The following is a 25,434-nucleotide window of genomic DNA, read 5'->3' on the forward strand; positions in this document are numbered from 1 at the left end:
GCACATGCCCACTCAGGCAGTCCCAACATTTGCAAGTGAGCTCTCTTCTCCACCGTAGCCCACGGGGAGTTCTCCAAATCATTGCCCAACAGACAGTCCACAGGCATGGCGGGCCTCACAGCTACCTGAAGAGTTCCTGAGACCCCCCCCCCACTCAAAGGGAACCTGAGCCACCTCACAGTGGCTCTCTGTGTTGTCTGCAGACACTACTGGGTAGAATGCATGGGGCACAACCTGCTCTTTGGACACCAACCGGGAGCTGACAGCAGTTACACTGGCTCCTGTGTCCCTCAGAGCCTCCACTCTATGGCCATTGATGGTTACCCACTGCCTGTATTTTTTAGTGTTATCAGGCAGTGCAGGCTTAGGAACCATTTCAAAGTCTCCTAGTGAGACAAGGGTCAACTCTACGGGGTCCCACCCGCCGGGGGCACCCATCTCCTCCTCCCCCAGGGCTACACTAGCAAGCTGGCGGGGCGGTGCACTGGGTGGTGCAGGAGTATCCTTTTGGGGACACTGGGGGTCAAAGTATCTGTGGCCCACCTGGCCACACTTAAAACAAGTAGTGGGCCTCCTTGGAACAGGATTACCTGTTGGAGGCACTGGCTTCTTATCTGGGGGAGGCTGGGATACCACTGCCTGGTTCCCTTGGGAATTATCTTGGGGCCCTCGGTGGAACTCCCTTGGTTTACCCCTGTCCCCCCCACCTCTCTGCTGGGGACCCTGCCCACCTTTGGCGAAGTCTCCCACTGGACCCTTGCGAACCCGGGTGCTCACCCAGCGGTCCGCCTCCTCAGCAAGCTTCCTAGGGTTAGTCAGCTTGCAATCTATCAGATGCTGGCGTAGCTCAGGAAAACAGTTACTAGAAAAATGCTCCCATGCAATCAAGTCATACAGTTGCTCAAAAGTTTCTACTTTGCTGCCTTTTACCCAGCGCTCCATTGCTCTGCCAAAAAAAGACACATATTCTACCCACATGGTACCCTCTATCTTCTTGCAAGTTCTAAATCTCTGCCTGTACATTTCAGGGGTCAAACCATAGCGGGTAATCAAAGCTTCCTTCATGTGGGCATAAATCATTCTACTTTATGGGGGTAGGTCCAACAAGGTATCCCTCCCCTCACTCACAAAGCGTCCCCACAACCCCGCTCCCCAATCCTTCTCAGGGACCCGGTGGGACACCATAGCTAATTCATAAGCGGCAAACCATTGCCCAATATCCTCACTTTTATGAAAATCCTTAATAACCTCTTTAGGTATATACACTCTACTCTCATTATGCACTACCGGTATGCTGCCACCAGAGGGGGAGATCTCAATACTCTTGGCCTTAATCTCCAACTCCCTCAAAATTCTCTCATGTTCAAATTTCATCTTCATTATCTCAACTTCCAACTTCTTATTCTCTAGGTCTCTCTGACCATCCAATTTAAGCTTAGCCATCTCCATATTATGCCGCCTATCTCTCTCCCTGTCCTCCATCTCTTCTGGAGTCAGGCCCCTTGAGGACACACTAGTGCCCGGGCTGGAAACTGCTTTATCCCCTACCAAATCTACAATTTCGTCCTGCCGCTCTCCTGCATCCTCTCCTCCCTCCACAGGCTCTTCTACATTCTTTGGGGCATCCCTGGCTTCTAACCAGGCCTTCAGCGCCTTGTAATACTCTTCCCTTTTAGTGAGACCTGTGATAGGGACTGTGAAGCGTTTGCAAAAATATTTGAGCTGCTTGGCATTGTAGGTGTCTAATTTCTCTTCTTCCCAGGAGAGATCCTCAGAGGCATTGGATCTGGGCTTGGCCATTGTAATAATAACTGGCAATATCGATCAAAAATAGAATCAAAAATCTCAAAAACGTACGTGGTTGTGTTATGGTCTGCACTCACTAGTAGTGTACACTATAATTACTGTATGCAATCATAAATGCAAGTCTAGATCCTCACCGCTGCCACCAATGTTAGAAATGGGGGTCTCTAGTTGGCAATGGCTGGCCACTGTCCAAGTAGGGACCCTTCTTCCTAAGTCAGAGTAAGCAGCCTACACCCTTTGACAACCCCTGCTCAACCCTGTGGTAACGTAGCACGAGCAGCTAGGCTTATCTCAGAGGCAGTGTGTGAAGCATTTATGACCATACACAGTAACATAATGTGGAAAACTACAAATGGACACCACTCAAGTAGTTATGAAAAATAGGTATTTTTATATAGACTTAATCACAAGACCAATAACAGTAAAAATCCACAATACTATAAAAATATAATTACTTTAGAAATGCTGCAAGGAAAAATAGTTCAGGATGCACAAAATGATGTTAAGTTCAAGGCAGGGGTCTCTGCGACCCTTTTACTCACAAAGTATCTGGTTCCTGGAGCAAAGCAACAAAAATGTCGCTAAGGCGTTGTAGCGATAAATTTCCTCACGCTAACCAGCGATGCGTTGAATCCTTACCGCAAGGGAGGATGATGCGCTGGGTTGCGGGCAGGACAAAGCGACAAACTTCCTCACGCTAAGTCGGTGATGCGATGAAATCCTTGCCGCGAAGGGAGGATGATGCACCGAGCCTGTTGCGTGTGCGATCTTGCTGCGTTGACAAAGATGGCGCTCCGCGAGGAAGCGACGATCCGGATTCGATGCGGGGAAAATGGCGAACGCTCGGCGTCCGCGCTGCGATGATCCTGTTGCGATGATTTCAGATAGCGGGCGTTTTCAGGCCCGCAGACAGGTGCTGCGACGATCTTCGGATAGCGGGCGCTCGGCGACAGCGGAGCGGCGATTTTTCTCACGCTCACCAGCTGCAGCGGCTCGCTAACGGAGGTTAGCGACGATTTTCAGCGCTCTCTTCTCAACAGTAGAAATAGAGGTCCTGGAACACACAGGAGCCTCACCTGCAGATAGTAATCCTCGCTGGAAGGAAACAGGAGGCTGATGATGGAGTCTGATGTGCCTGAGACTCCAGCAGGAGGCTAGCTCTCTTCTAGCCCTTGGGTGATTGCTGTAGCACAAAAATAAAAGTCCAATCAAAGTTCTTTTCCTCTTCTTGAAGTCCAGTAGTAACAGCTGCAGGCCAGTCCCAGAAACAGCACACAAGCACAAGGACAGTCCTTCTCCTGCAGATTCTTGTAGTCCACGGACAGAGGTTCTTCTTGTTATCCAGGAGCAATACAAATTGTAGGGGTTTGTGCACAAATATTTATACCCCCAAAGTCTTTGTTCTTAGGGGTCCCAAGCCTCTGAACCCAGCCAGAACCAGTTTTGCCCAGCCCTGGAGCACTTTGTTGATCAGGCTGCATCCTTCCTTTCAGAAAGAGGGGGTCTGCCCCAGACGCACAGTGGGAGGTGGAGCCAGCTTTCACCTTGACAGGCACAGCCCTATTCAAGTGCAGGAGCTACCCCTCCCCTCACACCTAGGCAGGTCGCTCTATTCAACCCAGGTCTGACTCAGCCTGCCCTGTCCCTCCAAAACCAGACAGCCAATACACATAATAGCAGAGCAACTGGAAGGCTTAGGCAAGAAAGTACCTATACTTTAAAAGTGGTAGTTTCAAACCCAGAATATAAAAATAACCTTCACTAAAAGATGTATTTCAATATTCTGAGCTCAGGCATACTAGATTCGTTTTTCTACCATGTTCTGTGGGTCAGTTAGGACTATAGGATGTAATAGCCCAGACCTCCCATTCTGGCCTATGGAGAACAGGTAGCCTTACAGTAGTGAAAAACGAAATTGGGTGTAATTCACTACTAGGACATGCTACATACAACAGGGCATGTCCTACCTTACACATACAATGCGCCCTATCATAAGGGGGGCTTACATGATGCCAAGGGAAGGTTTAGGGGCTGGGAAGCGGGTGCACTTCACAGCCAAGATGGCAGTTCTGGACTGCACGCAGACACTGCAGTGGCAGGTCTGAGACACACTTTACAAGCTGCTTCTGTGGGTGGCACAAACCAGTGCTGCAGGCCCACCAGCAGCATTCGGTTTACCAGCCCTGGGCACACACCGGCCACGCTACTAGGGACTAACAGGTAAACTGAATAAGCCAATCATGGATGTACCAATTCATATGTCATCTTTACAAAGGGAGCATTCGCGCTGCGGCACTGAATGGCAGCGGCACAGCGCCCAGAGCATCTATAACCAGCAAAAACAGAGGAGACACAGCGAAAAAAGGAAGGGAGACTCACGCCAATGGTGCCAGGTCTAACAGTACACTACTCCATAAACAACCCTACACCACTGAAGATACCTTCACGGAACACTCATGTCACAACAGGACTTGCATATTACCAATGAACTTAGAGTATCACAAAGTATATCCTGAAAACATTATTTTTTCAGGAGCTCGAGCTGTGAATGAATGAATACATAGGCAGGTTATTATAACCCATCAACAGAAAACCATTTAAATGGTTACAACAAATTAATGCGAAACTGGCTCTTGTAAGTGCAGATCCCCATGAGTGCATCTTCCTCACCGAGGATGTGCACTCCAAGTACACAACTTCGTGATGACACGGAGATACAAAAGGCAGCCAACATCAAGGATAATATGAGTGTCGGGGTGAATTATGGCGGGCCTCATGCTTTGCATACCATTACTGGTGAATCTACTCTTTAGCACTTCCTACAGCAAACTCTCCTCTCAGTATCATAAAATGTGCCTTTCAGCATGTCATTATTGATACTACAGTCTGGCTACTGAATACAAAATCTCGTTCAATAGTGTAACACGCGGTCTGGAGTATTCTAAAATCAGGAAGGTGAAGACCAGCCCTCGCAGCCTTTTCACTAATGTTTTATTTGTGCATCATAGTTTGATTTCGACAAGAAAATGAAAATTCAAGGACAATTGTAATTCATCTTCCAGGAACTGTTTCTATTGAAGCTTCAACTTTCTGGTTTCCATTATAGGAGTGACTGCGATCTTCTGTACTTTTCAGTAAAAACAGAAGCAGAGTGAGCAGGTCTTATCGAAGGTTGGTGGACCTTGCATGACATCATACAAAATACATCACTAGTGTGTGCACGTGTTTGTTCATTTTTACATCAAGTTTAAAAGTTATTTACTGTTTTTGATGGAAGAAATTTGTGTAGTAAACTAGAGCAGTGATAATCTCCACCCCTCCACCCCCCCCCCCCCATGTCTTGAATAGAGCCAACCAAATGTAACGCATGTAGAGAACATTTTGCAGTGGCAGATAGAAAGTAAACTTGTTTTTTGATTATAGAAATCAACCAGTATCAGTTTATGCCAACCAGATACCATGTTTAGGTCTCCAACACCCATAGCGGAAGGGCGTATGAGATGTTGTGCATACTTCACACTAGGAGGATTGCTCATCTATCACTGGAAGCACGCGAAGAAAAATAAACCTGCCGTGCACGTGTTTTTCTTTCCACTGTAATCTTAATATGAATAAAGTTATGTAAGCCTGCTGAACACGTCCATGTAAAATTCCTTCACGCATTAGATCACCGTAGATTCATATATTGAAGTGAGAAATAAAAATAAACCTGCCACTTGACAGTGACAAGTGCCCTGCAGAGAGAATGATACAAAAGTGAAACGTTTACACAGAGAGGTTTCTGCTAACACGAACCTTATGGACGTGGCCAATCACAACAGCCCAGCACAATGAGCGCAGCCGCCTGGAGAGCGAAAGTTTAAGTAACTAAACCTAGGCGTCTGATTACTGCGCACAAAAATAACAGATCACTGAAATATGTCCTATCACATCTAAGCGACAGATTCACTGGCGGATTGTTTGGTGGATAACAGTCTGGCACCCCCTCAGGCAAGTGTTGCAACACAGACTAAGGGGGTCACTCAAGCACCAGCAGCCTGGCGGCCAAGCTGGTGGTGGCCACACAGCCACATTCAGAGGCCCTGCTGCTGTGGCTTAGGATTTTTGCTGAAAGTGCTCTGGCCGATAGGAGGTCACTGAGTGTTGACCACGTCACCATTTCATATCATCAGAACAGCTCGGTCAGCATTATGTTTAGGTCCAGCTTGACAGTGCAGCTGTCACCAGACCTTATGTGATAAGCTGAAAAAGAGCGCTGAGAAGCACGACTGAAGGGGCGGCTTTAGCTCCGTCCAAATCTTTATTTTCCCCAAGTAGAGCATTTGATTGGACAGAAGAGTGCTTGTATTGCACTTTTTGCTTTGTGTGCACAATACAACAGGATTAATTTGGTCAAGGTGCTAAGTTTATGATCAAGGCCAGAGCCCTGATCTATTATGCAAAGTTACAACAAAGGCAGTAGGAGTGACAATCATTTTGAAAAGCAAATGTTAAAGGCAAAAGGGCATTTAAGGGTGCATTTTCATCACAGTGTGTGAAAGCTGGAAAATAAGTATTTTGTTACATGGAATCTTACAGACTACCACATTAAGCAAAGGGATTTCGTGTTGGTTACCATCTTCGACAAATCCCGGGGATAGAAGAAAACTTGTTAGACAGGCCTAGGAGTGGTTGTATAATGTTTTTCCAGTGTAATTGTGTATACTTTTGTGATTCTTAATGGTCTGAGATGGTTACGGGGACAAGCCAAATATCAAGGCTATAGGCCTCACTGGTTCATGGGAAAAAGTGGTCAGATGCTATAGGCCCCATCTGTTTATTATGAAAAGTTACAACACATGCAGTAGGCCTGCATGGTTGTTGTGAAAACATTTGTTAAAACTAATGGGCCTTTAAGAGTGGATTGTTATTACACTTTGCTAAAGTGTGCGTAGAAAGGTATTTTATTAAATGGAGTTTTTCAGATTACTGTTGCAGGCAGGGATTTTGGGGTTGGTCATTCCTTCTGACCAACCCTGGGGATAGAAGATTTGCACTTTGATAGATTGCTGTTACCCCTACTTAGGAGGGGTTACATATTTTTTGCCAACTATGGTGCTATACATATTTTTCATTTTATGACTATGACTAACTATTGAAAGAAATTACAAAAAATGCTAAGAGTGCAGAAGAAGCTGTGGTGAAATTTACACTCGAGTCAATAAAGAGATAACCTAGAAGGATCAAAAAAGATTTGAGAATTCACCTCACCCACAACTTATTGCGGCATGCTTCATCCTCGATGACCCCCCACACCAGGGTAGGGTAATCACACTGGTGGACTCAACCAAAAAAGGGAGTTCAATATTATTTTTTTCAGGACAATCGCAGGGGTTCATATGTCAAATTTAAAAATACTTAATGGTATACCAAATAGATTTCATTTTTTGCCATACGTACACATGGTTTGTTTTAAAAACAAATATGCTTGGCTCAAAATTGAGAATGATAGTTCACCTAACCACATATATATGCCAACATGTTTCAGTCAATTATTATGCCTGCATAGGTCAAAAGTCTTATTCAGGGCTTGAGAACACCCTGCCTACTTAATTATTTTTTTTTTTTTGTTGAATATATGTTTATTTGCATGAAAATCACTCAAATACAGTGCAATCAACACCCAATACTTGCCCGGAACATACCAATATACAATTCCCTTTGCACCAACATCCTTATTATGACTCCACAATAGACGGAACAATTCAGTGCCTCCCCAGCAGACCTTGTGGGGTACCCCTTGGAAGTCCACCATCCAGTGCCCATACGTAGGTAGCTCCCTGCCTACTTAATGTATATATCCCATGCAAATATATGTGGCATACAGCTCTCATACCCGTCTACTGTAATTAGCAATGATACCCTATTGTGGGATACCACTGGGCCTTCATGGTCAAGAATGGGAGGCATCTCCCCTCTAGTCACACATTCGTCAAGGGGTAGATGCAGTCTGCCAAACCTAATCAGCCCCCAATCTGCTGCATAGTAGTACACTTCTATGGTCAACCATGGCACAATCAGGGCTGACATTAGGGAGGTGTGACTGGTGCAGCCGCACATGGTGCTGTGTTTAGAAAAAACACATGGGTTTAAAAGCACCTGCTGCACAGTTCCATGTGTGTCCAGCACTTTTCAAGCAACAATAACGATGTAAAGATGACTCTGGTGATTAATATTACTTCTGGAGAGGGATCAGAGTTTTTTCTTGTGGCAGTTTTGCCTCATCATACAGTAGCCCAGAGGGTTAATATGCCTGCTGCAAAGGACGTGTTTCATGCAGATCACAGAACTGTATTTTATGTGACTAGCTCAGTTGGTTACTGCTTTTGTCACAGAGATCCTTTTGTTACTTGCAGTTTCGAAATTACAATCCTTAATATAGCACAGTGACCTATTAACTGTCAAAGAGCTGTATGCAAATGGCATGCTATAGGCTAGAATCTTTTGTTTTTTTCTCACTCTTTCATTATCCTAATGTTGCTAAAAAGGGTTTGATGGGTGGAAATACATTCTTATTACTGAAGTCAACTCAAACCACGGTAGTATGTTTTAAATCCTGAGTTTGTGCTTCTCCACACCAAACTCACTCTTAAAATATACGGCCTACTAGTCTGGATGACATGCGACTTCGACACAGTGTAATCCTCATTGTTTTATGTAACATTTCCTATGGACTGATGTACAAACGTATGATTCATTTTCTCTGTATAACATATGTGTGATATAAAGTGCTCTGATACCCTACACTGGTATGAATAGCGCTATAAAACAAATGAAATGCATGTGAGAGAGGGGCTATACAGAGATGAGAGGCAATGTTGGAGGGTGGTAGTGAGGGAGGCAATGTTGGAGGGTGGTAGTGAGGGAGGCAATGTTGGAGGGTGGTAGTGAGGGAGGCAATGGAGAAGGTGGTCATTAGATGGTGCCAAAAAAGATTTTCGCACTGGACACCACCAGCACTAAAGCCAGTCCTGGGCACAAGGACACTTTCCATTACTACTAATAATACAAATATCTTCCAGTGAGAGCGTCATAGACAGGAGTGCTGTATCTCGTTTTGAAGTGACAAAACAATATTAAATTATATTTTAGACCTTCGTTCACATATTTGTACTTATTTTAAAATGCTTATGCTGGAGATAGTATAGTGAATGAAGTTGTGCGGTAATAAAATCATCGACAAATGTCAATAGCTCAGTCATTGTATTGAGTCCCTAAACAGTGTAGAGCATGCAGCTATGCGGAGGAATGAATGTGTATTGGATCCCCGAGTCACGTTTAGATTTTTTTTCCAATTCCCTTGGTAAGTGCAGCTTCTGGAGGGGAGGCTGTAATCTGGAAATTTCACTCTATTCAAATATTTTCAGATGTTCTAAACCTTCTCTGGATGAGTAGATCAGGAACTTTCCCCATGTTTAAAGCATCTATTTCATAAGACTTGTAGTTCAGGGACACACACAGAGGGTACAAGGTATATCAGAACCCATTCCAGGGTGATAGTGCTAGCAGAGGTTACTGGACTCCAACAGTGGTAGTAAGGACAGCAGGATAAGGGTCCTAAGGGAGGTGGTGTGGGGACAGAGACTCAGAACTCACCATTTATGCAACAGACAAGATTTACTGCCAAGTCCAGTGCTTCTTTTTGTGAAAAAGAGAAAAACTTTTATCAACTCTAAAATGCACTATTACACATATTTATTACAAGGGCCTAAGTTTTGTACATATAGCATGGGATTTCTACAAAGAAACGAATGCGGTTTAAAGTACACGGAGATGGAGGGTCACTTACTGAATGCATAAGCGGTTTCCCTAGTTCTGTGACCTACATGTCAAGCTTTACAGAATGTCCCAGAACCAAGTCTTTAAAGTTATGGCATTGTCCCAACCCTCCTAATTCAATTAGTGAGGGGAGTTCCAGCTTTACCTAGGTATTGACTTTTGGATGCGATGGCGGTGTGCCGGGGATTCTTGAGTTAGACAGGGCAGCCACCATTTCTTTAGACTCTCAGTGCAACAGGGAGTTGGTTAGCAACTCACGCACCACCTTCAATCTGTCTGGGGCTTCTGCTGGCATGCAGGCATGTTGCGTGAAGACTATACCAGTTGGTACCATTGACTTCTCCACCTAGCAATGGTGCCCTCTCGGGGCATCGGCGCAGTCGTTCATAACAATTGGTGTTTCTGGTAACGGTTACTCACAACTCTCAGCTCATGGTTGCTCATAGCTGCAGGTACTTCAGGTTGGTCTTATTTGCAAAATACTGAGATCACAGCAGTGATTGCACCACTTGTAGGCTAATCAGGTGACTTGGTTAGGTCGGGGAGACCAGAAGACCTCCTGCAAATTCAGGCTGGCGCTGGTTACACTCCCCACAGCAGTCTGCAATTTCTGAGGCTGCTCAAACACTTGTGGGCAGAGCAACTAGGGTTCTTCTTGTCAGCCATCTCCCTGCAGGGGCCAAACACTATTTCCCCTCTTTCATCAGGCCAGCAGCTCTAAGCTCATAGGCAGACCTCCTAGTAATATTGCAGGCTTCAGGCAGTGTTTCATCACCTGTGGAAGATTGGCTGCACATGACACCAACCCTTGATCTCAGGATTTCTTAGAGTATTCTGCTGGAGTAACCCCTTGAATGAATGAATGAACCAAATTTGTTATAGCGCTGGTTACTCACAAAGAGTGTCCCGGCGCTGACAGAGATCGGGTGGGGGAGCAAGAAAAACGCTGCTAAGTTCTAAAAAGCCATGTTTTCAGGTGTTTCTTAAAAACTAAAATGTCTGGGATAGCCCGAAGAGTGGCCGGGAGTTTGTTCCAGGCCTGGGCCCCCAGGAAACCAAATGATCTGCCACCCATACGGGCCAAGCGTACCTTGGGTGTACGGGCAAGGTCAGACGAAGAGGATTTTAGGGACCGTGCTGGAATATAGCGGTCAGCTCGTTTCCCATGAAGGGCCTAAAAGAAGACAACGAGGGCTTTGAATTTTAATCCTTTCTTTCAATCGTAGCCAGTGGAGGCATTTAAGGAGGGGCGCCATAAGAGACCTGGGTTTAGCTCTGAGAATTGTCCTGGCTGCAGCATTTTGTACTACTTGCAGGCGCTGTACAAGGCAACTGGGAAGGCCCAAATACAGGACATTTGCCTAGTCCAGTCTTGAGGTCACCAATGCCTGGACCACCGTTTTCCTAGTCTCTAGTGTTAGAAGTGGCAGAAATGTTCTTAGCATGTGCAGAATGCCGAAGCAGGTGCCGACCAGACCTTGGACATGTGAACTCAAGGAAAGTGCATTATCCAGGAAAACACCATGGTTTCTCAAAGATGATTGCTCCGAGTGTGGAGGCGAGTATTCTTCAGGCCACCATGCGTTCCAACTATTGACTACAGGTTGGCCAAAGAAGACAATCTCGGATTTGTCCGAGTTGCACTTCAGCCGATTCATCTTGAGCCACTGAAATACCTTTGTCAGACATGCTCTGATGTTTGCACCGTCAAAGTCAGCTCCTTTTTTCGCAGGTGAAAATCAATTGTGTGTCATCCGCGTAGGATATAATCTTAGCGCCATTTGCATTTGCCATGGTTGCCAAGGGGTACAAGTACAGGTTGAAAAGGGTCTGACTGAAAATGGAGCTCTTGGGAACTCCAACCTTCAACTCAGGCATGGGGGCTGAGAAGGGGGGAAGCCATATTTTTTGGGCTCTGTCTTGCAGGAAAGAATCCAACCAGGCCAATACTATCCCGCCAATTCCCAGAGTCCTCAATCTGTCAATGAGTCTTACGTGCCGGACAGTGTCAAATGCTGAAGACAGATCGAGTAATATCAGGACAGCCCTTCCGCCCGGATCCAATTTTTCTCTGATGTACTCCGTCACTTCCAGTAGGGCCGTCTCAGTGCTAAAAATTAGCCCTAAACCCCGATTGAGACGGGTGCAACAGATTGTGGCTTTCTGTGTGATTAAGAAATTTTTTATTTACATGTTTTTCTAGACCTTTTGAGAGGGCCGGAAGGAGAGAAATCGGCCTATAGTTGGAGGGATTGTTATGGTCAGCCGAAGGTTTTTTTTGTTTTTTTTAATTTGAAGAATTTTGGCCTCCTTCCCTATGCATGGTACTTTCCCAGCGGAAAGGGATGAATTCAGTACCTTATTTACTGTGACATTTAACATGGGGGCAAGTGAAGCCAGAAATGTTCTTCCTTGGTCAATGACAAAATGGAAACAAACGATAAAGTGTGGGTGCCAAATTCAAAATTATTTCCATGCAGGAAACCAGGATCTCACTGTCAAAGGTCTGGAACTGGCTTGGGGCAGCCTCTTCTATGTATATTCCTATTCCGTGAAGCAGGTAAAGTCCTTCCCTCTGGAAGGGTTCTTCTCAATAGATAGCGAGGAGGGGTGTTTTTAACTGGAGACCCACAACAGAAGTACAATCAAGTGTGAAGTTCTGCACCTGACTGATAGTCAGACTCTGCAGGCCCTCCACTATATGGTCGCAACTGCCTCTCTAAATAGCCACAGCTCCATCTCCATCTCCTAGGCTTCACTGTCTGGGGTTGTTTTTTGCAAGCCCGGAATGCCAGAAACACTCTTTCTTGTCCATGGAGGCTAAGCCACAACCTCATTTGTGGGCAATGTTGTACCATGGGCCCTGTAAAATGGATCCGGCTGGTCTGGCCAGGAGTACACTCATTTCACATACAGCCCTGCGAAAAGCATCACATACAAACACCCACAAAATTCACTCTGGATATCAGTGCAGCTTTTGGGTTCTACTTTCCACCGGACCTTCACCAGACCTTTACCCAAGTGGGGCTGATAAGCACCACAATCTTCCTAAACAGAAAAAGGCCCATTTTGCAACTATCAATTAAATAACATACAGTACACTGCCACCACCGCTTAATGGATGTGTCTCGCAACACAGACAGTATACTTGTGGCAGCTCAAGGGTATGCTGGTGAGCTCCTCCAGAACACAAAGACAGCCTCCGGGTCTCAAAACGTATAATATCCCCTAGACCAAGCCATTCATGCACAATGATCGTGCATTCTAGGACGAACAAAAAATATCAGGATACCAGATATCATGCAGTTGGGTTACTCGGAGCATGTCCTAAAAAGCCACCTCAATGAACTCGCAGTACCAAGGGATATACATACCCTAAACACAAGACAGTGTATTTGTGACAGCGCTGTTTGCTGCACTCCCTAACCTTGACTGAAAGACGTCTGTGTGTATTCAAATATATTTTTTGGACAGGCACCAAAAACAACCCATTGAAAAGGGCGAAATTGGGGATTTCTCAATGTAAAGATTTGTTTTATAGCAGAGTTAGAAATAAAACCCATTTCCACCAGACCACCTTCTACTGCAGGTTGTTCTCCACACATCATGCAAGAGTTAGCATGGAAGAACAGAAGTTCACATGGAAATGCATGAATCCATGTTTACTCCAGGGATCCACTGTAAATCTCCAAAAAGTCGGAAATCTGCACCAATCATAAATACTGTAGCTTCTCACTCCCCTGTGTGTACACAACTCAGCCACGCTATAAATTCTAGCACAGGTCAGGCACAACTAGGCCTGTTCCCAGTGAACCACAGACTGTGGAGGGGGCATATGGTGTGCATAACAAGTTCAATCACAAATGAGAGAGGTGGGAGATAAAAATGTTGCTTCTACTAGGTTGTAAAATTCCTTAATCTAGCCTAGCCCATCACTCTTGCTGTAATACGATAGTCGCTTCCATTTACAGCGACTATCGTATCGTATCGTGAAACTTACCCCCAGCCTCCAAGTCCTTGCTCCAAGCCACACTTCCTGTAATGATGGAATCATGAATGATTCTTGGTGATCCATGCAGGGCGCCTCAAAGCTGCGGCGTTGTCATCTTCAGAATTAAGTGATCTTGCGGTGAACTGATGCATGTGTACATATGGTCGTCACTGGAAAGCACTGTAGGAATTTCATTAGAAACCTTTAATCTTGAAATATCAAGGGGTTCCTCCAGGGCAGTGAGAAGTGGCTTCGCTAAATCCTAATAACCTCTCCTTTAAAATGACTCATGGACTTCGAACCTGACGCACGAGGTTCATACTTCTGCAGCAGGCAAACAAATGCGAACGCTTGGCCCGACAGCACAACTTCAGAAATGAGGCACAACACAGATGACACGATAACGATCCAGTCTCAAGCATAGGACTTGCAAATCTTGGGACTGTGCAAGAAAGAACCTAGAATTAATACAGATAGGATTCTAAAGTCAACCTTATCTGGCAGACTAGAAGGAACTAGGCTACAGCTGGTAGCCAGGTCTAACATCATGAGTGCCTCTGATGGGGATAGCGCTCTCCCATTTGGACAAGATATGCAGAGGGCGAAAATCTATGAAAAAGATCCAGTGATATTGAGCATGAAATACTAAGCATCACACAAGTCCATCTTTGGTACCTGCGGGAAAACTGAAACCTCCCCTTGTCTTACCTGGTAAACCAGAAATAGGACCACCCTCAAGTGATCCTTCCTACATATTGTGTCTAACCCGCAACCACCTCATGCTCAACGTCCTCAAAACGGAATTCCTCTTGATCACCACCCCACAATTGCTCTCTCCCCATACAGGAATAGCTCAAACAACGTACAGCTCTCAATTGTGCCCCTAACATAATTGACTCCACGAGATCATTTGGTATAACTTTGGACAAATATCTGAATATGCAAGATCATATCAGCACAACAACCCTGGGATGCTAAAGAAAATCAAACCGTTCGAGCCCCCTGCGACCTTCATTTGGCAGTACAATCCCATTTCATTTACCGATTAGACTATGGGATTGCTACTCTTGCAGGCCATCCCAAAACAAGGTTAGCACCATTAGGAGCTGTGGTGAACTCAGCAGCTAGACCAGTCAGGGGATCTAGAACATTTTATCATATCAGTCCGGACCTAAAACTATTAAACTGGCTCCCGCTTGAAGCAGGACCCAGCTGAAAATAGCTTGCACGACCCATAAGGGTCTACAACACAACACTCCCATTTACCTGGCCAATAAACTAGAATGGTCTGGGGGCAGTCATTCCTTGAGAAGCGCCAATTCCCTATTGCTGAAACTGCACAAGCTCAACAAAAAGACAACATACAACCGCTCAATCTCTGGCTTGGCACCTAGAATATGGAACTCACTGCCGCCCACCAAAAAGAACCAACCCCTCGACGACCGCCTTCAAAATAAAAATGAAAAGGTTTGACGAAAAAATATCTGTTAACAACCCTGATGAATGCTTAGGGTTGACTCATGGTGATGATATTGGATCATGAATCTACCTGCACAATGGTTGCTCTGCAGTTTTTTCTGTTATTACTTATAACTGATTGCCTCTCACTTTATATGTAAATCTTGTCTGCAATTTTTCTGCGCTCTGGGACCTGGATGAGTTCTGTCCGTGCATTATAAAACTCTTCAAATAAATAAAAACAAATAAAATTGTACCCAAGACCTGACATTTCCGCTTGTTCACAAAAGGCCTTAATTTGGCCTCAGCTTTCTCTCGTGTGTAAAGCATGATCCCGTAAATCTGCTGTCACAAAACGCACAGATCTCCCACATTCTTTGCATCATATGTTCACCCTTCTACAGACTATTTCTTATCCCCTTTCGCTGAGATTCCCAAGTGACATACTGTGTCGAAATGCATGCATCCCTCTAGATGTTGGAACTTTCTGCATTCATTTTGCAGGCATGTACTCTGAAGGTCTCAAAACAAAGTTGATACTTCTATTTCTCTCAAATTTACTTTGATCATTTTCTTTTTTCCACTGCTTTTCCCAAATTGCACAGCGCTGTGATGCTCCTATTGAGGTCTTACCAAGTGGTATCTGGAAACTGTCAAGCTTGAAAAAGTAAAAGTAAACCTTGGCTGCAACACTGCGAGTGCCCATTTTAAAATGATGTGAGAGGATTTTCAGCTGGCCTTCACAGAGAGGGAGACACCAGAGTACCTGCGCCCCCCTTCTAGGGATTATCAAAGGAAGGGTCGGGGCTGTCTGCATGCTGCAGCTTGAAAAGGTCTCTAGTTTAAAAACCATACTCATTGCGAAAATAAATGTAAATGACTGCTGCTGGGTACCTAAAGTGCATTTATTAGACAAGGCCCGAAGCAGTCCACACATACTGAGCACCTGATGTCAGACTATCTGCTAGCGAACAAAGGCTTCGGAGAAGAGCCCCAAGACGCAGGGAAACAAACAGAGGAAACCAACAAAGCACGTATGATTCCTCCTTGATCATGGTGGGTCTCCTCAGACTATCCCAGCCACAGAGAAATATATCCCAAGGCTTCCTGTGGCGGAGGAAGTCTGTGTCCTTGTCGGTCGTATATTGTATTTTCAAAATGGTACATGGAACTGTTTATTAAAAACAAGTTATGGATGAGAGCGGCCATTTGGATGGCATCCAAGCAGGAGCATCGGCTGACCCTCAATGATGGAGCAGATATGACAGAATAAGAATCTGTGGGAACTCTACAGGTCTGATTTACGCCCCTTTGGACCCATGTTTGTGGAGCCGTGATTGAGACCCTAGGGCAGATCAAAGACAAGGGGTAACCTCAAGACACCGACCACTCTGCTGTGGGAAGGAAGACGGGTGTGGCTGGGGGAAGAGAAGGAAACGGGGCAGTTTTGAGCAGAGACGGGTAGAGGGAGGGCCGCTGTAGAGCAGAGAGAGCTACAACAGAGGTAGAGTCTGCCAGTACCAGAGTCCATAATCTGTGAGTGAGGGTCCCAGGCACACACGACAACGCATACACAGGAATGCAGTGGTATCGGATGGCCCTGCCCCGTCAAGTGGCATGACAGCAGCACACGGATTCCAAGGAGGGCTCCTATACTATCCCTGGTCTAGGAGGGATGTCTCAGTCCTCACAACTCCACCTACAGACCTTGCAAGACTCGGACACGGCTGGTGGATACAATACAAGGCGCTACAAACCCCACACTCGACCCCAAAAGAGTGGGGGCCCCAGCCAACAGCTTTTGTGATCCTCTTGCTTTAGCTGATTTTTTTCATACATGTATCTTGTGTCCATATGCGCAGAACATTTCACATCCGTGCTCTGACCATTTCTACACTTGCCTTCTGATGATGCAGAAACCATGTTGTCAGTAGCAGAAATCAGGCAGTAAATGGCTGCACACGCCACGCCCTCGCTGCCTGCCCTCAGCACCTCCCCAGAGCACTGGCTCGGATGTTTTCTGGAGCGCGGGCATACACTTTTAAATCGCAGAACTTCACCGACTGCCATTTAACGCCCAAGGAACAAGGGGGACAGCTACAGAACCCCGCTTCATCACGAACAGTGCTCCTCGTAAGGAAATCTAGTCATGTCACTCCTCCAGCTGGGAGAGGACGTGGTTTACCGGCTACAGCGACCGACTTTGAAGCAGGGGAACTAGGCTCGGGTCTGGCCGGAGGCTCACGCATCTTGTGATTCTGGGCAAATCACTTAATCTCCCGGCGCCTAAAAAAATGAAGGTACCCCTCTGTAATGCAACTGGTGCACATGTAAAGCGCTCCGATACCTGGGTCGAGTTAGCGCTATATAGAACTGCAAAAAAAAAGTGCCTAGTAATGGCATCTGAAGCAGGGGCCAACCCTCCCCCTCCAGGGCTCCAACCCATCTCTGCAGCACGCCACATTCAACCTATAGGCTCAAAAAGATGCCACCTGCCTAGAAGCCCCCGTCGGTGCTTGGTGATTCCACCAACCACAGCCTCCTGACATAGGAGGCGCTTGTTAGCGAAGCTTCTTGGCGCGAAAGGACCAAAGTAAGCAATGCAGCGGCGACGGGACTGCAGTTGCGCTCGGCACTGCTCGTAGGTTTGCATCGTCCATGCACCCAGCTTAAGTGAAGCCCAGCTCTACGCCTGCACAGACTCTGCGGAACAGGTGCTGCCGGCTCTGACGGGCCCGTGGGGTCGGTTTCAAGTGTCTTTTTAGAGCGCACTTATTTATGGGAGACAGACCACCTGCACTCACCTGCTTCTCAGAATACTACTGCCAGAGCCAGATCAAAGTCATGGCGTGCCCGAGATGGTCTGCGTGAGTCATGAAACGGGCTTCGAAGATAGCGCTGGGGCTTCGAACAGCTATTCCTACAACTAACACTACCTTCTACTGGTCAACTCTGAGGCGAATGCACGAACCCACTGCTTGAAAAGGAGCTGCTTGGAAGTCCGCAGTCCTCACGCACACTTCACGCCGTGCGTTCGGGACGGGCATTAGGAATACGAACGGCGCCAGCGCAGACTGCTTCGATAATATTTGTGTTTAGGAAAAACAACTCGCAGCAGACAATGTTAGGAAACCCAGACGGCCCGGCCATAGCATGGAAAGTGAGCTCCGCGGAGGCCCCCCCGCACACACCGTCCGGTCCCACTTCCCCCTCTGCGGCGCTTGGCAGCGGAGAGAAAACACAGGGCGACCTGCGCTGGCCACAGAAACAAAACACGCACTGCCTCGCTGCAAAAACACAATATGTGACAACCTTTGACCCCCTCCCTCACTGTCAGCCACGGTGCACAGTCTGAGCTGCACTGTCTTAAAATAATCAGACACTCCCCCACCCGCAGCGGCCACATTAAAAACCCCAATAGCGCAGCAGCGCGGGGGACTTACTTGAGTGCTGCCCTGTTGGACGTGTCCTGGAGGTCGCCGGGGTCAAACAGCTGTGACTCCTTGAGTCCGAGCTCCTTGCAGCCTCGCAGGAACAGGGCGATGTTGTCCTGCAAGGAAAGGAGAAGGCACATTGAGCGGCGGAGCGCATATCGCCGGAGCGGGCTCTGTCAAGCAGCGCGCGCGCCCTGCCCCGCCCCGCCCATCACAAGCCCCTGGACCGCGTCCAGGGCTCCCTCATTCGCTGAACCCGACCCAAACACATTGCCTGCTTAGACCACAAATCACACGCATTTTGAAGGTTTAAATGAAAACTGATGAAAACTTGTTCCACGTCTTTAAATGTTGCCATACATGTTGCATTCTTCCAGCTTCCCCTGCGACTGGCGGCAGTTTGTTTGCTTTACATTTTGGATGCGTCTGAGCGCTACCAACATGTGCTGGACAGCCTGGAAACAGAAGCTCCCATTTTATTCACTGTTCTGGCGCAGTAAGGACGGGAGGCAGCGCCGCCTTTCCTGCTTCCTACTGGGAGACCGCTAACGGCCCGATTATGAGGAGGCCGCAACTACATGGGGAGAAACCGGGGCTGGAGTTAACGGTCCCGGGGGCACCACGAGTTTACAGGCCTGGAATCGGTGGAAACAGGAGGGAACGTTTGCCAAGCAGGTGGAAAACGTGTGTTGTAAAGCAATGAAACCCAGTAAAGGTGTCATGAGTGGCCCCTAGGAGTGGGATTGTAATTAGAACGTTGGAATGTTGAGAGCTCCATTTAAGACAATGGAATGGCTGAGGGAAGCCTGGAGCATCAACATTCCAATGTTTGTTCATAGCGGTCTCACAGAACCCAGGGGGATTTCAACCCCCTCAGGCTCCGTGAAGCCTTTGTGTTACAAATGAGAACATTCTGTCCTCTAGGGGCGGAATGTTCTAATAGCCTTAAAGCCCTCCGTAGCGGGCTCAAACACCCATTAAAGACCTGCTCCCATTTAAAGGCCCTCGCCTTCGTCTTGGGCCTTTAACACGGGAGCGGGCCGTAACGGCCGGTAGAGGCTGCTATTTCAGGCTCTAAGGCTATACTAGAACCTTGAAATGTTGGGCGCTCCACTGAAAGCAATGAAGTGGCTCTAGGCTAATTATGGCTGGTATGATCTTTCTGCTCCCACATTCCATTGTTTTTCCCTTTTATAACATTTTACCCTGTGTGTGTGGAATGTTCTAATAGCCTGACAGTCCTTCTGCCTCGGGCTATACCATTGTTAAAGGCCCTCTCACTCATCGTAGGCCCGAGCCACACTGGTATATCCCTCAGCAGCGGGCTATAAGTCTATATTAAGCCCATGGTTATTCAATCAGGCACCCCTTCATGGACGTCAACAAGTGGGCACAGGGAACTGCCCAAAAAGATTGTTTTTTTTTTTTACTTAAGGTAATTTACAGCACACAGAACTAGCCCCAGAAAATAAGAGGTTGTAAGTAGCAAGGGGTGAAATATCACAATAGGCCAGTGATACTCAAAGTATGGCCCCGGGGCCGCTTGCGGCCTCTTAACCTTACCATGCGGTCCCCTCTGGTGAACAGCAGCTACTAAGGACAAATATTCAGAAAAAAAATGTTAAATAAACAGGCAAGCATTTATTTGCAGGTTACCTGATGTTAAGAAGTAAGGTTGTGTCCTGCACCACCTTACTTTAGGAAAACCTTTATTTTGAAAGACATCTTGCAACAAATGTGTAAAAATATGATTAGGTTTCTTCAAAATTCAAAAAAAGTGTATTTCATTAAAACTCAAAATCGTTGTACCATTCGACTGCATTGAGAGGTGTTTTTTTAAGAGATAGTTTTCAAATATGAATTTAGAAACATTCATGCCCCCCAACCCAACCTGATCATGCCAACTGTGGACTAAAAGGCAAGTGAGTTTTCATGTGCACCCTCTGGGTGGCCTAGGTTTGCTAATATATGTGGACAACATTATAATCAAACACAAGAGAACGTTTTGTATAGCACACATCTGAACTCATGCATTTCGAGGTCCTCTTACATTCCATGAAGAAAAAGGAGGCACAGTGAAACAAAACTTGCCTATGATTACACAGTTTGGTCAAAGGGAAAAGCCGGGATTGATCCCAGGTTTTCTGGCTTCATGCTGAACAATTCAGCCACTAGATGTACATGCTTCACTTCCCCTGCGACCACCTTACTCAATCCCCGACATACCCAGACCCCCTACCGCCACCCTGCTGGCATCAGTGCGGCCCTCGGTCACACCACAGACCATACTTTATGGCCCCTGGGCTAATGTTTGCGAGTACCCATGCAACAGACAGTTAAATATAATGGCTCTAAATGTGTGCCCAACTGTGGACAATATTCTCACAACAGGCACTCAAGACTGCATTTACCGTCCCTGCCCCTTATCCCCTATCCCGCCTGTAAACAAACTACTCTAAACCTGCACTATATAGAAGATTATATGTATGTGGTGTCTTATTATTGTGTCACTTACCAACCACAGAAACAGACAATACTTGTGTGTGTGTGTATCCATCAAACCCTACCCTGGCCTATGTAATGTCATCCCATTCCTATATACAGGGTTTCTTGCAGAGCTGCTCCTGTGCTCAATAAATACAATATACGTTTTTAAGGTCTGGAATGATAGCACAGCCGTCTGCAAGACCTATTGCATCCAATATACACACAGTGGGCTCAGTGTCAGCCCCCCAATCAACCACTGCCTTATTTGGATCAACATCTTCAGCCACTGGCTTGAGACTTGGTCAATTCCATCTTAGAGAAGTTTTTCACGCTCAACATCATGTTACTGGCGGTTTGGTGCATCGTTCCTGCTTATATGGAGGGGCTGCACCGTAGAGGTGGGGGAGCCAACACATTAACAGACAGCAGAGTCAGAGCTGAGCCGGATCTGGTTTGGCTGTAAGTACCTGTGCACGAACCAAGCCCTGATAATATTTGGAAAGTAAGTCATGCAACAAACACGTTAAAATATGATGAATTTACTTGAAAAAGTAATCTTTAACATGTGGATGTGTTTCAGCACTTCAGATTACATCAATGCTTTGAGTAGTATTTTTTAAAAGTGATCATTTTAATTATCAACCTAAAAGCCTTCCTGACAATGCCATTAGTGAAGTAAGAGGTAAGTCAGCTGTCATGTGTTCCTATATATGTGTTGTAGATTTTTGCTGCAAAAGGAGCAACATTATAGTCTATTACACAAAAACAAAAGGTTTTTGTATTGCACACAACCTGAACGCACATATTTGAAGGCGGTCTCAAATATGATTATAAAGAAAAAGTAGTCTTGTTGAAAAAAAAGATTTGCTAAGGATCACACGGTTTCATCAAGTGGGGAAGCCTAGAGTTCTTGTTTTACACTTTACAAATCTGCCACTAGAAGGGTATCTGTTTCCCAAGTGTCTGTTTAAAATTAAACGTTTCTCATCAAAGCTTTGTCTTTATTTCTTAATTCATGAGATGGCAGCTTAGTGGCGGGTGGCGGCCAAATGAAAGCTAGGCTTGTTTTGGGCCTGAGGCGTCAAGAGGACCTCGAGCTAAACCAGAGCCAAGCATCTGGCTTGAGCTTGGCTTGATTTCTCATTGGCTCGCCAAATTTGCCTAGATTATAATTCAATAGGGATTACCTTAACCTAAAAAATACACTAAACCACTACACAGATCCAATCTATTTGTTTACAGAAACAGCATTTCTTTAAATACAGCAGACATTTTTTGAGCTTTTGTCATTATTCTAGTGTTTGTGTGACCCCAATATGGATCCAAACTGATTTTTGTTGATCACATCATGCAGCCATTTTGGATTCAGACTTTTCCGATGTGATCAACGAAAACAATTGGGAGGAGTATGAGATTTGGGCACTTGATTAAAACCACCAAAAACACAAAACACGAATACCATGAACACACTATTCCCATCCTTAATACCACACCATCACCACCATGAATGTCATCGCAACAACCACTAAATCCAACACCAGTACCACCACCAATACGACTATTACCAATACTACACCATCACCACAACACCAACAATACCACCCCAATACCAACATCAACATAATACCAACACCACACTAGTATACAAAGATGACCACATAACCATCACCAATATTAGCACTACAATACCAGTAGCACCTATACCCCCATTAACACCAATTAGTAAACATAGCATCAATACCCTCAATATCACTTCCACAAATAATACCACCATCAGTTCAACTACCACCAATACATACCACTATCAATATCAGTGCAGACAATACCATTCCCACACCACCACCAATACCCCAAATCCTAATACTGCAATACCACCACCAATACAATATCACACCACCATAAACAATGCTATTAATAATACCAACACCAATACAACCACCACCGACACAACCATCAGTACGAGTACAAGCTGCCTAAAACAGTGGGCCTTTTCCATTCCCTCAGTAATAGCCCTTGCTAATCCAAAAGCATCATGAGAGGGTTTCCCTCTCAGTAATAGCCCTTCCTAATCCAAATGTATCATGAGATGGGTACAAATATCCATACCTAGTCCATTGTCAGTCAAGAGTGCAGGTACTGGCCCCACAGTATATTTGCAATTGGACTGAGAGAGGCTGGTAAAAAATATTACCCAGCTAACACAGGAGGAGAGCATGCTGTTCAGCCACTCTGCACTGACCATCTCTGCACTGGCCCACTGAACTAAACAAAGTCTACATACTACACCTAACACTTTGATGGCATCTAATGAGTAACAAAATCAAATCCTATGTGTAAAAGGGCCACAAAGACTAGATCTACAGTCAAGTTCAAATTAGTACCCTGATTTTAAGTACTTACAAAGAATGGATCGTGGCTTACCCAAGACAAAGCTACGACACTCCATATTGGGACGCAATGCTCCGCGGATTCAAAGAGATGAAACTAGAACTGAGGTTGGGTCTGTGTGTGAATTTGACAACTGGAATTTTTTTGAGCCCCCCCTATTGTCCTGAGTTTTCCAAAATGCAGTAACTTGGTCCACTTCACGGTTTCTCTGGCCTGTGGGATTATCCCTGTGGAGGGACCGCATTTTAGTTATGAGTGTATTTAAGGGGGCATTGATGACCTGGAGTATATATGATGGGAGTTCATAGAGAGAGAAGATCTCAGTAGATACTATGTAGGATGAAATTGCCCTGTGTGGTCTTGGCGCTCACTAGTAACACTACAAATAGCTTTGTAATATTTAGTTTATAGTGCTCAAGGGAGGAGGAATCATCCACTCAATCTAATACTTATCCACAAGCCCGAGCACATATATGGTGTTTGTCCAGTATTAAATAAAGACTAGTACATTGCACAACATAGTTTAACAAGCTTTTCTTGTATATTTAACTATATCTCTTCGGTCGATCCAGCCAAAGAAAGAAAATTAAATTGTGTATAAGAGAGAAGATCTCAGTCTACTTTGTTTTCCTTTTAGGCAAGTCTGCGTACTGAAATTTGCTAGTGCAAGGGAAAGAGTAACTACTATACTCTCATCAAGAGCAAGTCTTGCATTACAAAGGAAGGTAAGTGGGAGGATGTTCTATGGAATTTCGATTGAACCAGAGTCCGTCGTCAGCAATGGCAATGCAAAGGGTACTTCTCCCCATTAAATCTACTGTGGCCATAATATTGGTTAGCGTTAGCACATAGCCTCAGAGGTATTTATCTTTCTTATTCACTACCAGTGGGATATAAATCTGTATAATATAAACGTGCTATTAGAATGTCTTTATGTCTTATGAGTATTTCTCACTTCATATAATTTTATCTCTTGTTCTACAATTAGGTTTTTCCTTTATGTGTGACATTTTGTTAAAGGTTGCAGTTGCAGAATGCAACTCAAAAAGGGACTCCTGGCATTTGTTTTGTTTACTATAAATCACAAGTATACCATAGCTTCAAAAACCTTTTCTCCAGCTTGTTGTCCCTGACCAGCGACAAACTGGAACAAGCATTTGCAATGCAATAGGTCTCGCATTACTGAAAGTTTGAGCTACTGGCGTTGCAAATAATAATGCTAGCTAGATTTTTTTTTTGTTTTGAAAAAAAAGCCCAGCAATAGCATAAGTAAGGGTGTAGTACATCATGTGGGTAATAGATGTCCCTTTACAACTCTACAGGGAGACCTAACAGCCTGTGGTACTGCACCCTTTTCTTGCTTCGTGGATTTTATTACTAATGCTACTGCTGGGATATTTTTTAACAAAAAAAAAAAAAACATTTGCAAAGCCAATAGCTTGAACTTTCAGTAAAGTGAGACCTATTTTATTGCAAGCAATAAATGCTTGTTAGCTAGAGCCACAGGAAATAACGGCGTAACATAACTAAATTATGTAGCAGTGTTGACTAAATTATGCTGCAAGAAGAGGAAAGTTTTGCAGCATCTAACATAAATATAGAGTCGTAAATATTGTTTACAAAAATATTGCCCCATTAGAGCCAATAGTAGAAAATCTAAAGTAAATGCAATAGAGGATATTGAGGCCATATTTGTGTTGGGAGATCTTTCTATAAGTGATACTCTGAACCGAACCAGACTTAGGGGGGTGTTAAGAGAACCCTGGCAAAGGAAAGCAAACCAAACCTGAAAACAGTGCTGTGCAAAACAGGTCTAAGGATACCATTCATCCTAAACTTGGGGCTGGCTGTCATCAAACTTAAGGCCACTGTAGACTACGTACAATCACGACTGCAACTTACTGCCTCACTCTTTCACTTTCATGACATGTTGCCTGTTGTTTTGGGACAGCAGCTGACACTTATTTATGTAGATTTACAGGTGTTTTTTAAAGTGCTAAATGCCCTTTTCCAGTCGCCTCAAAGTGATAAGATTACTGATGCAGCGTTAGC

General features: G+C 45.3%; 1 protein-coding gene across 11 annotated transcripts in view; it reads right to left on the reverse strand.

The window, feature by feature from the left end:
• LIMCH1 (LIM and calponin homology domains 1) overlaps positions 1-25,434 on the reverse strand; it is an 860,130-nt gene that overhangs the window by 358,675 nt on the left and 476,021 nt on the right. For all 11 annotated transcript variants that reach the window (XM_085642190.1, XM_085642189.1, XM_085642188.1 and 8 more), the window contains exon 4: positions 18,517-18,623. In XM_085642190.1, coding sequence (XP_085498316.1) covers positions 18,517-18,623 — 107 coding nt within the window. The remainder of the gene's footprint in view (positions 1-18,516; positions 18,624-25,434) is intronic.

This window comes from Triturus cristatus, chromosome 2_2 (genome assembly GCF_964204655.1).
Source record: "Triturus cristatus chromosome 2_2, aTriCri1.1, whole genome shotgun sequence".
Lineage (NCBI taxonomy): Eukaryota > Metazoa > Chordata > Amphibia > Caudata > Salamandridae > Triturus > Triturus cristatus.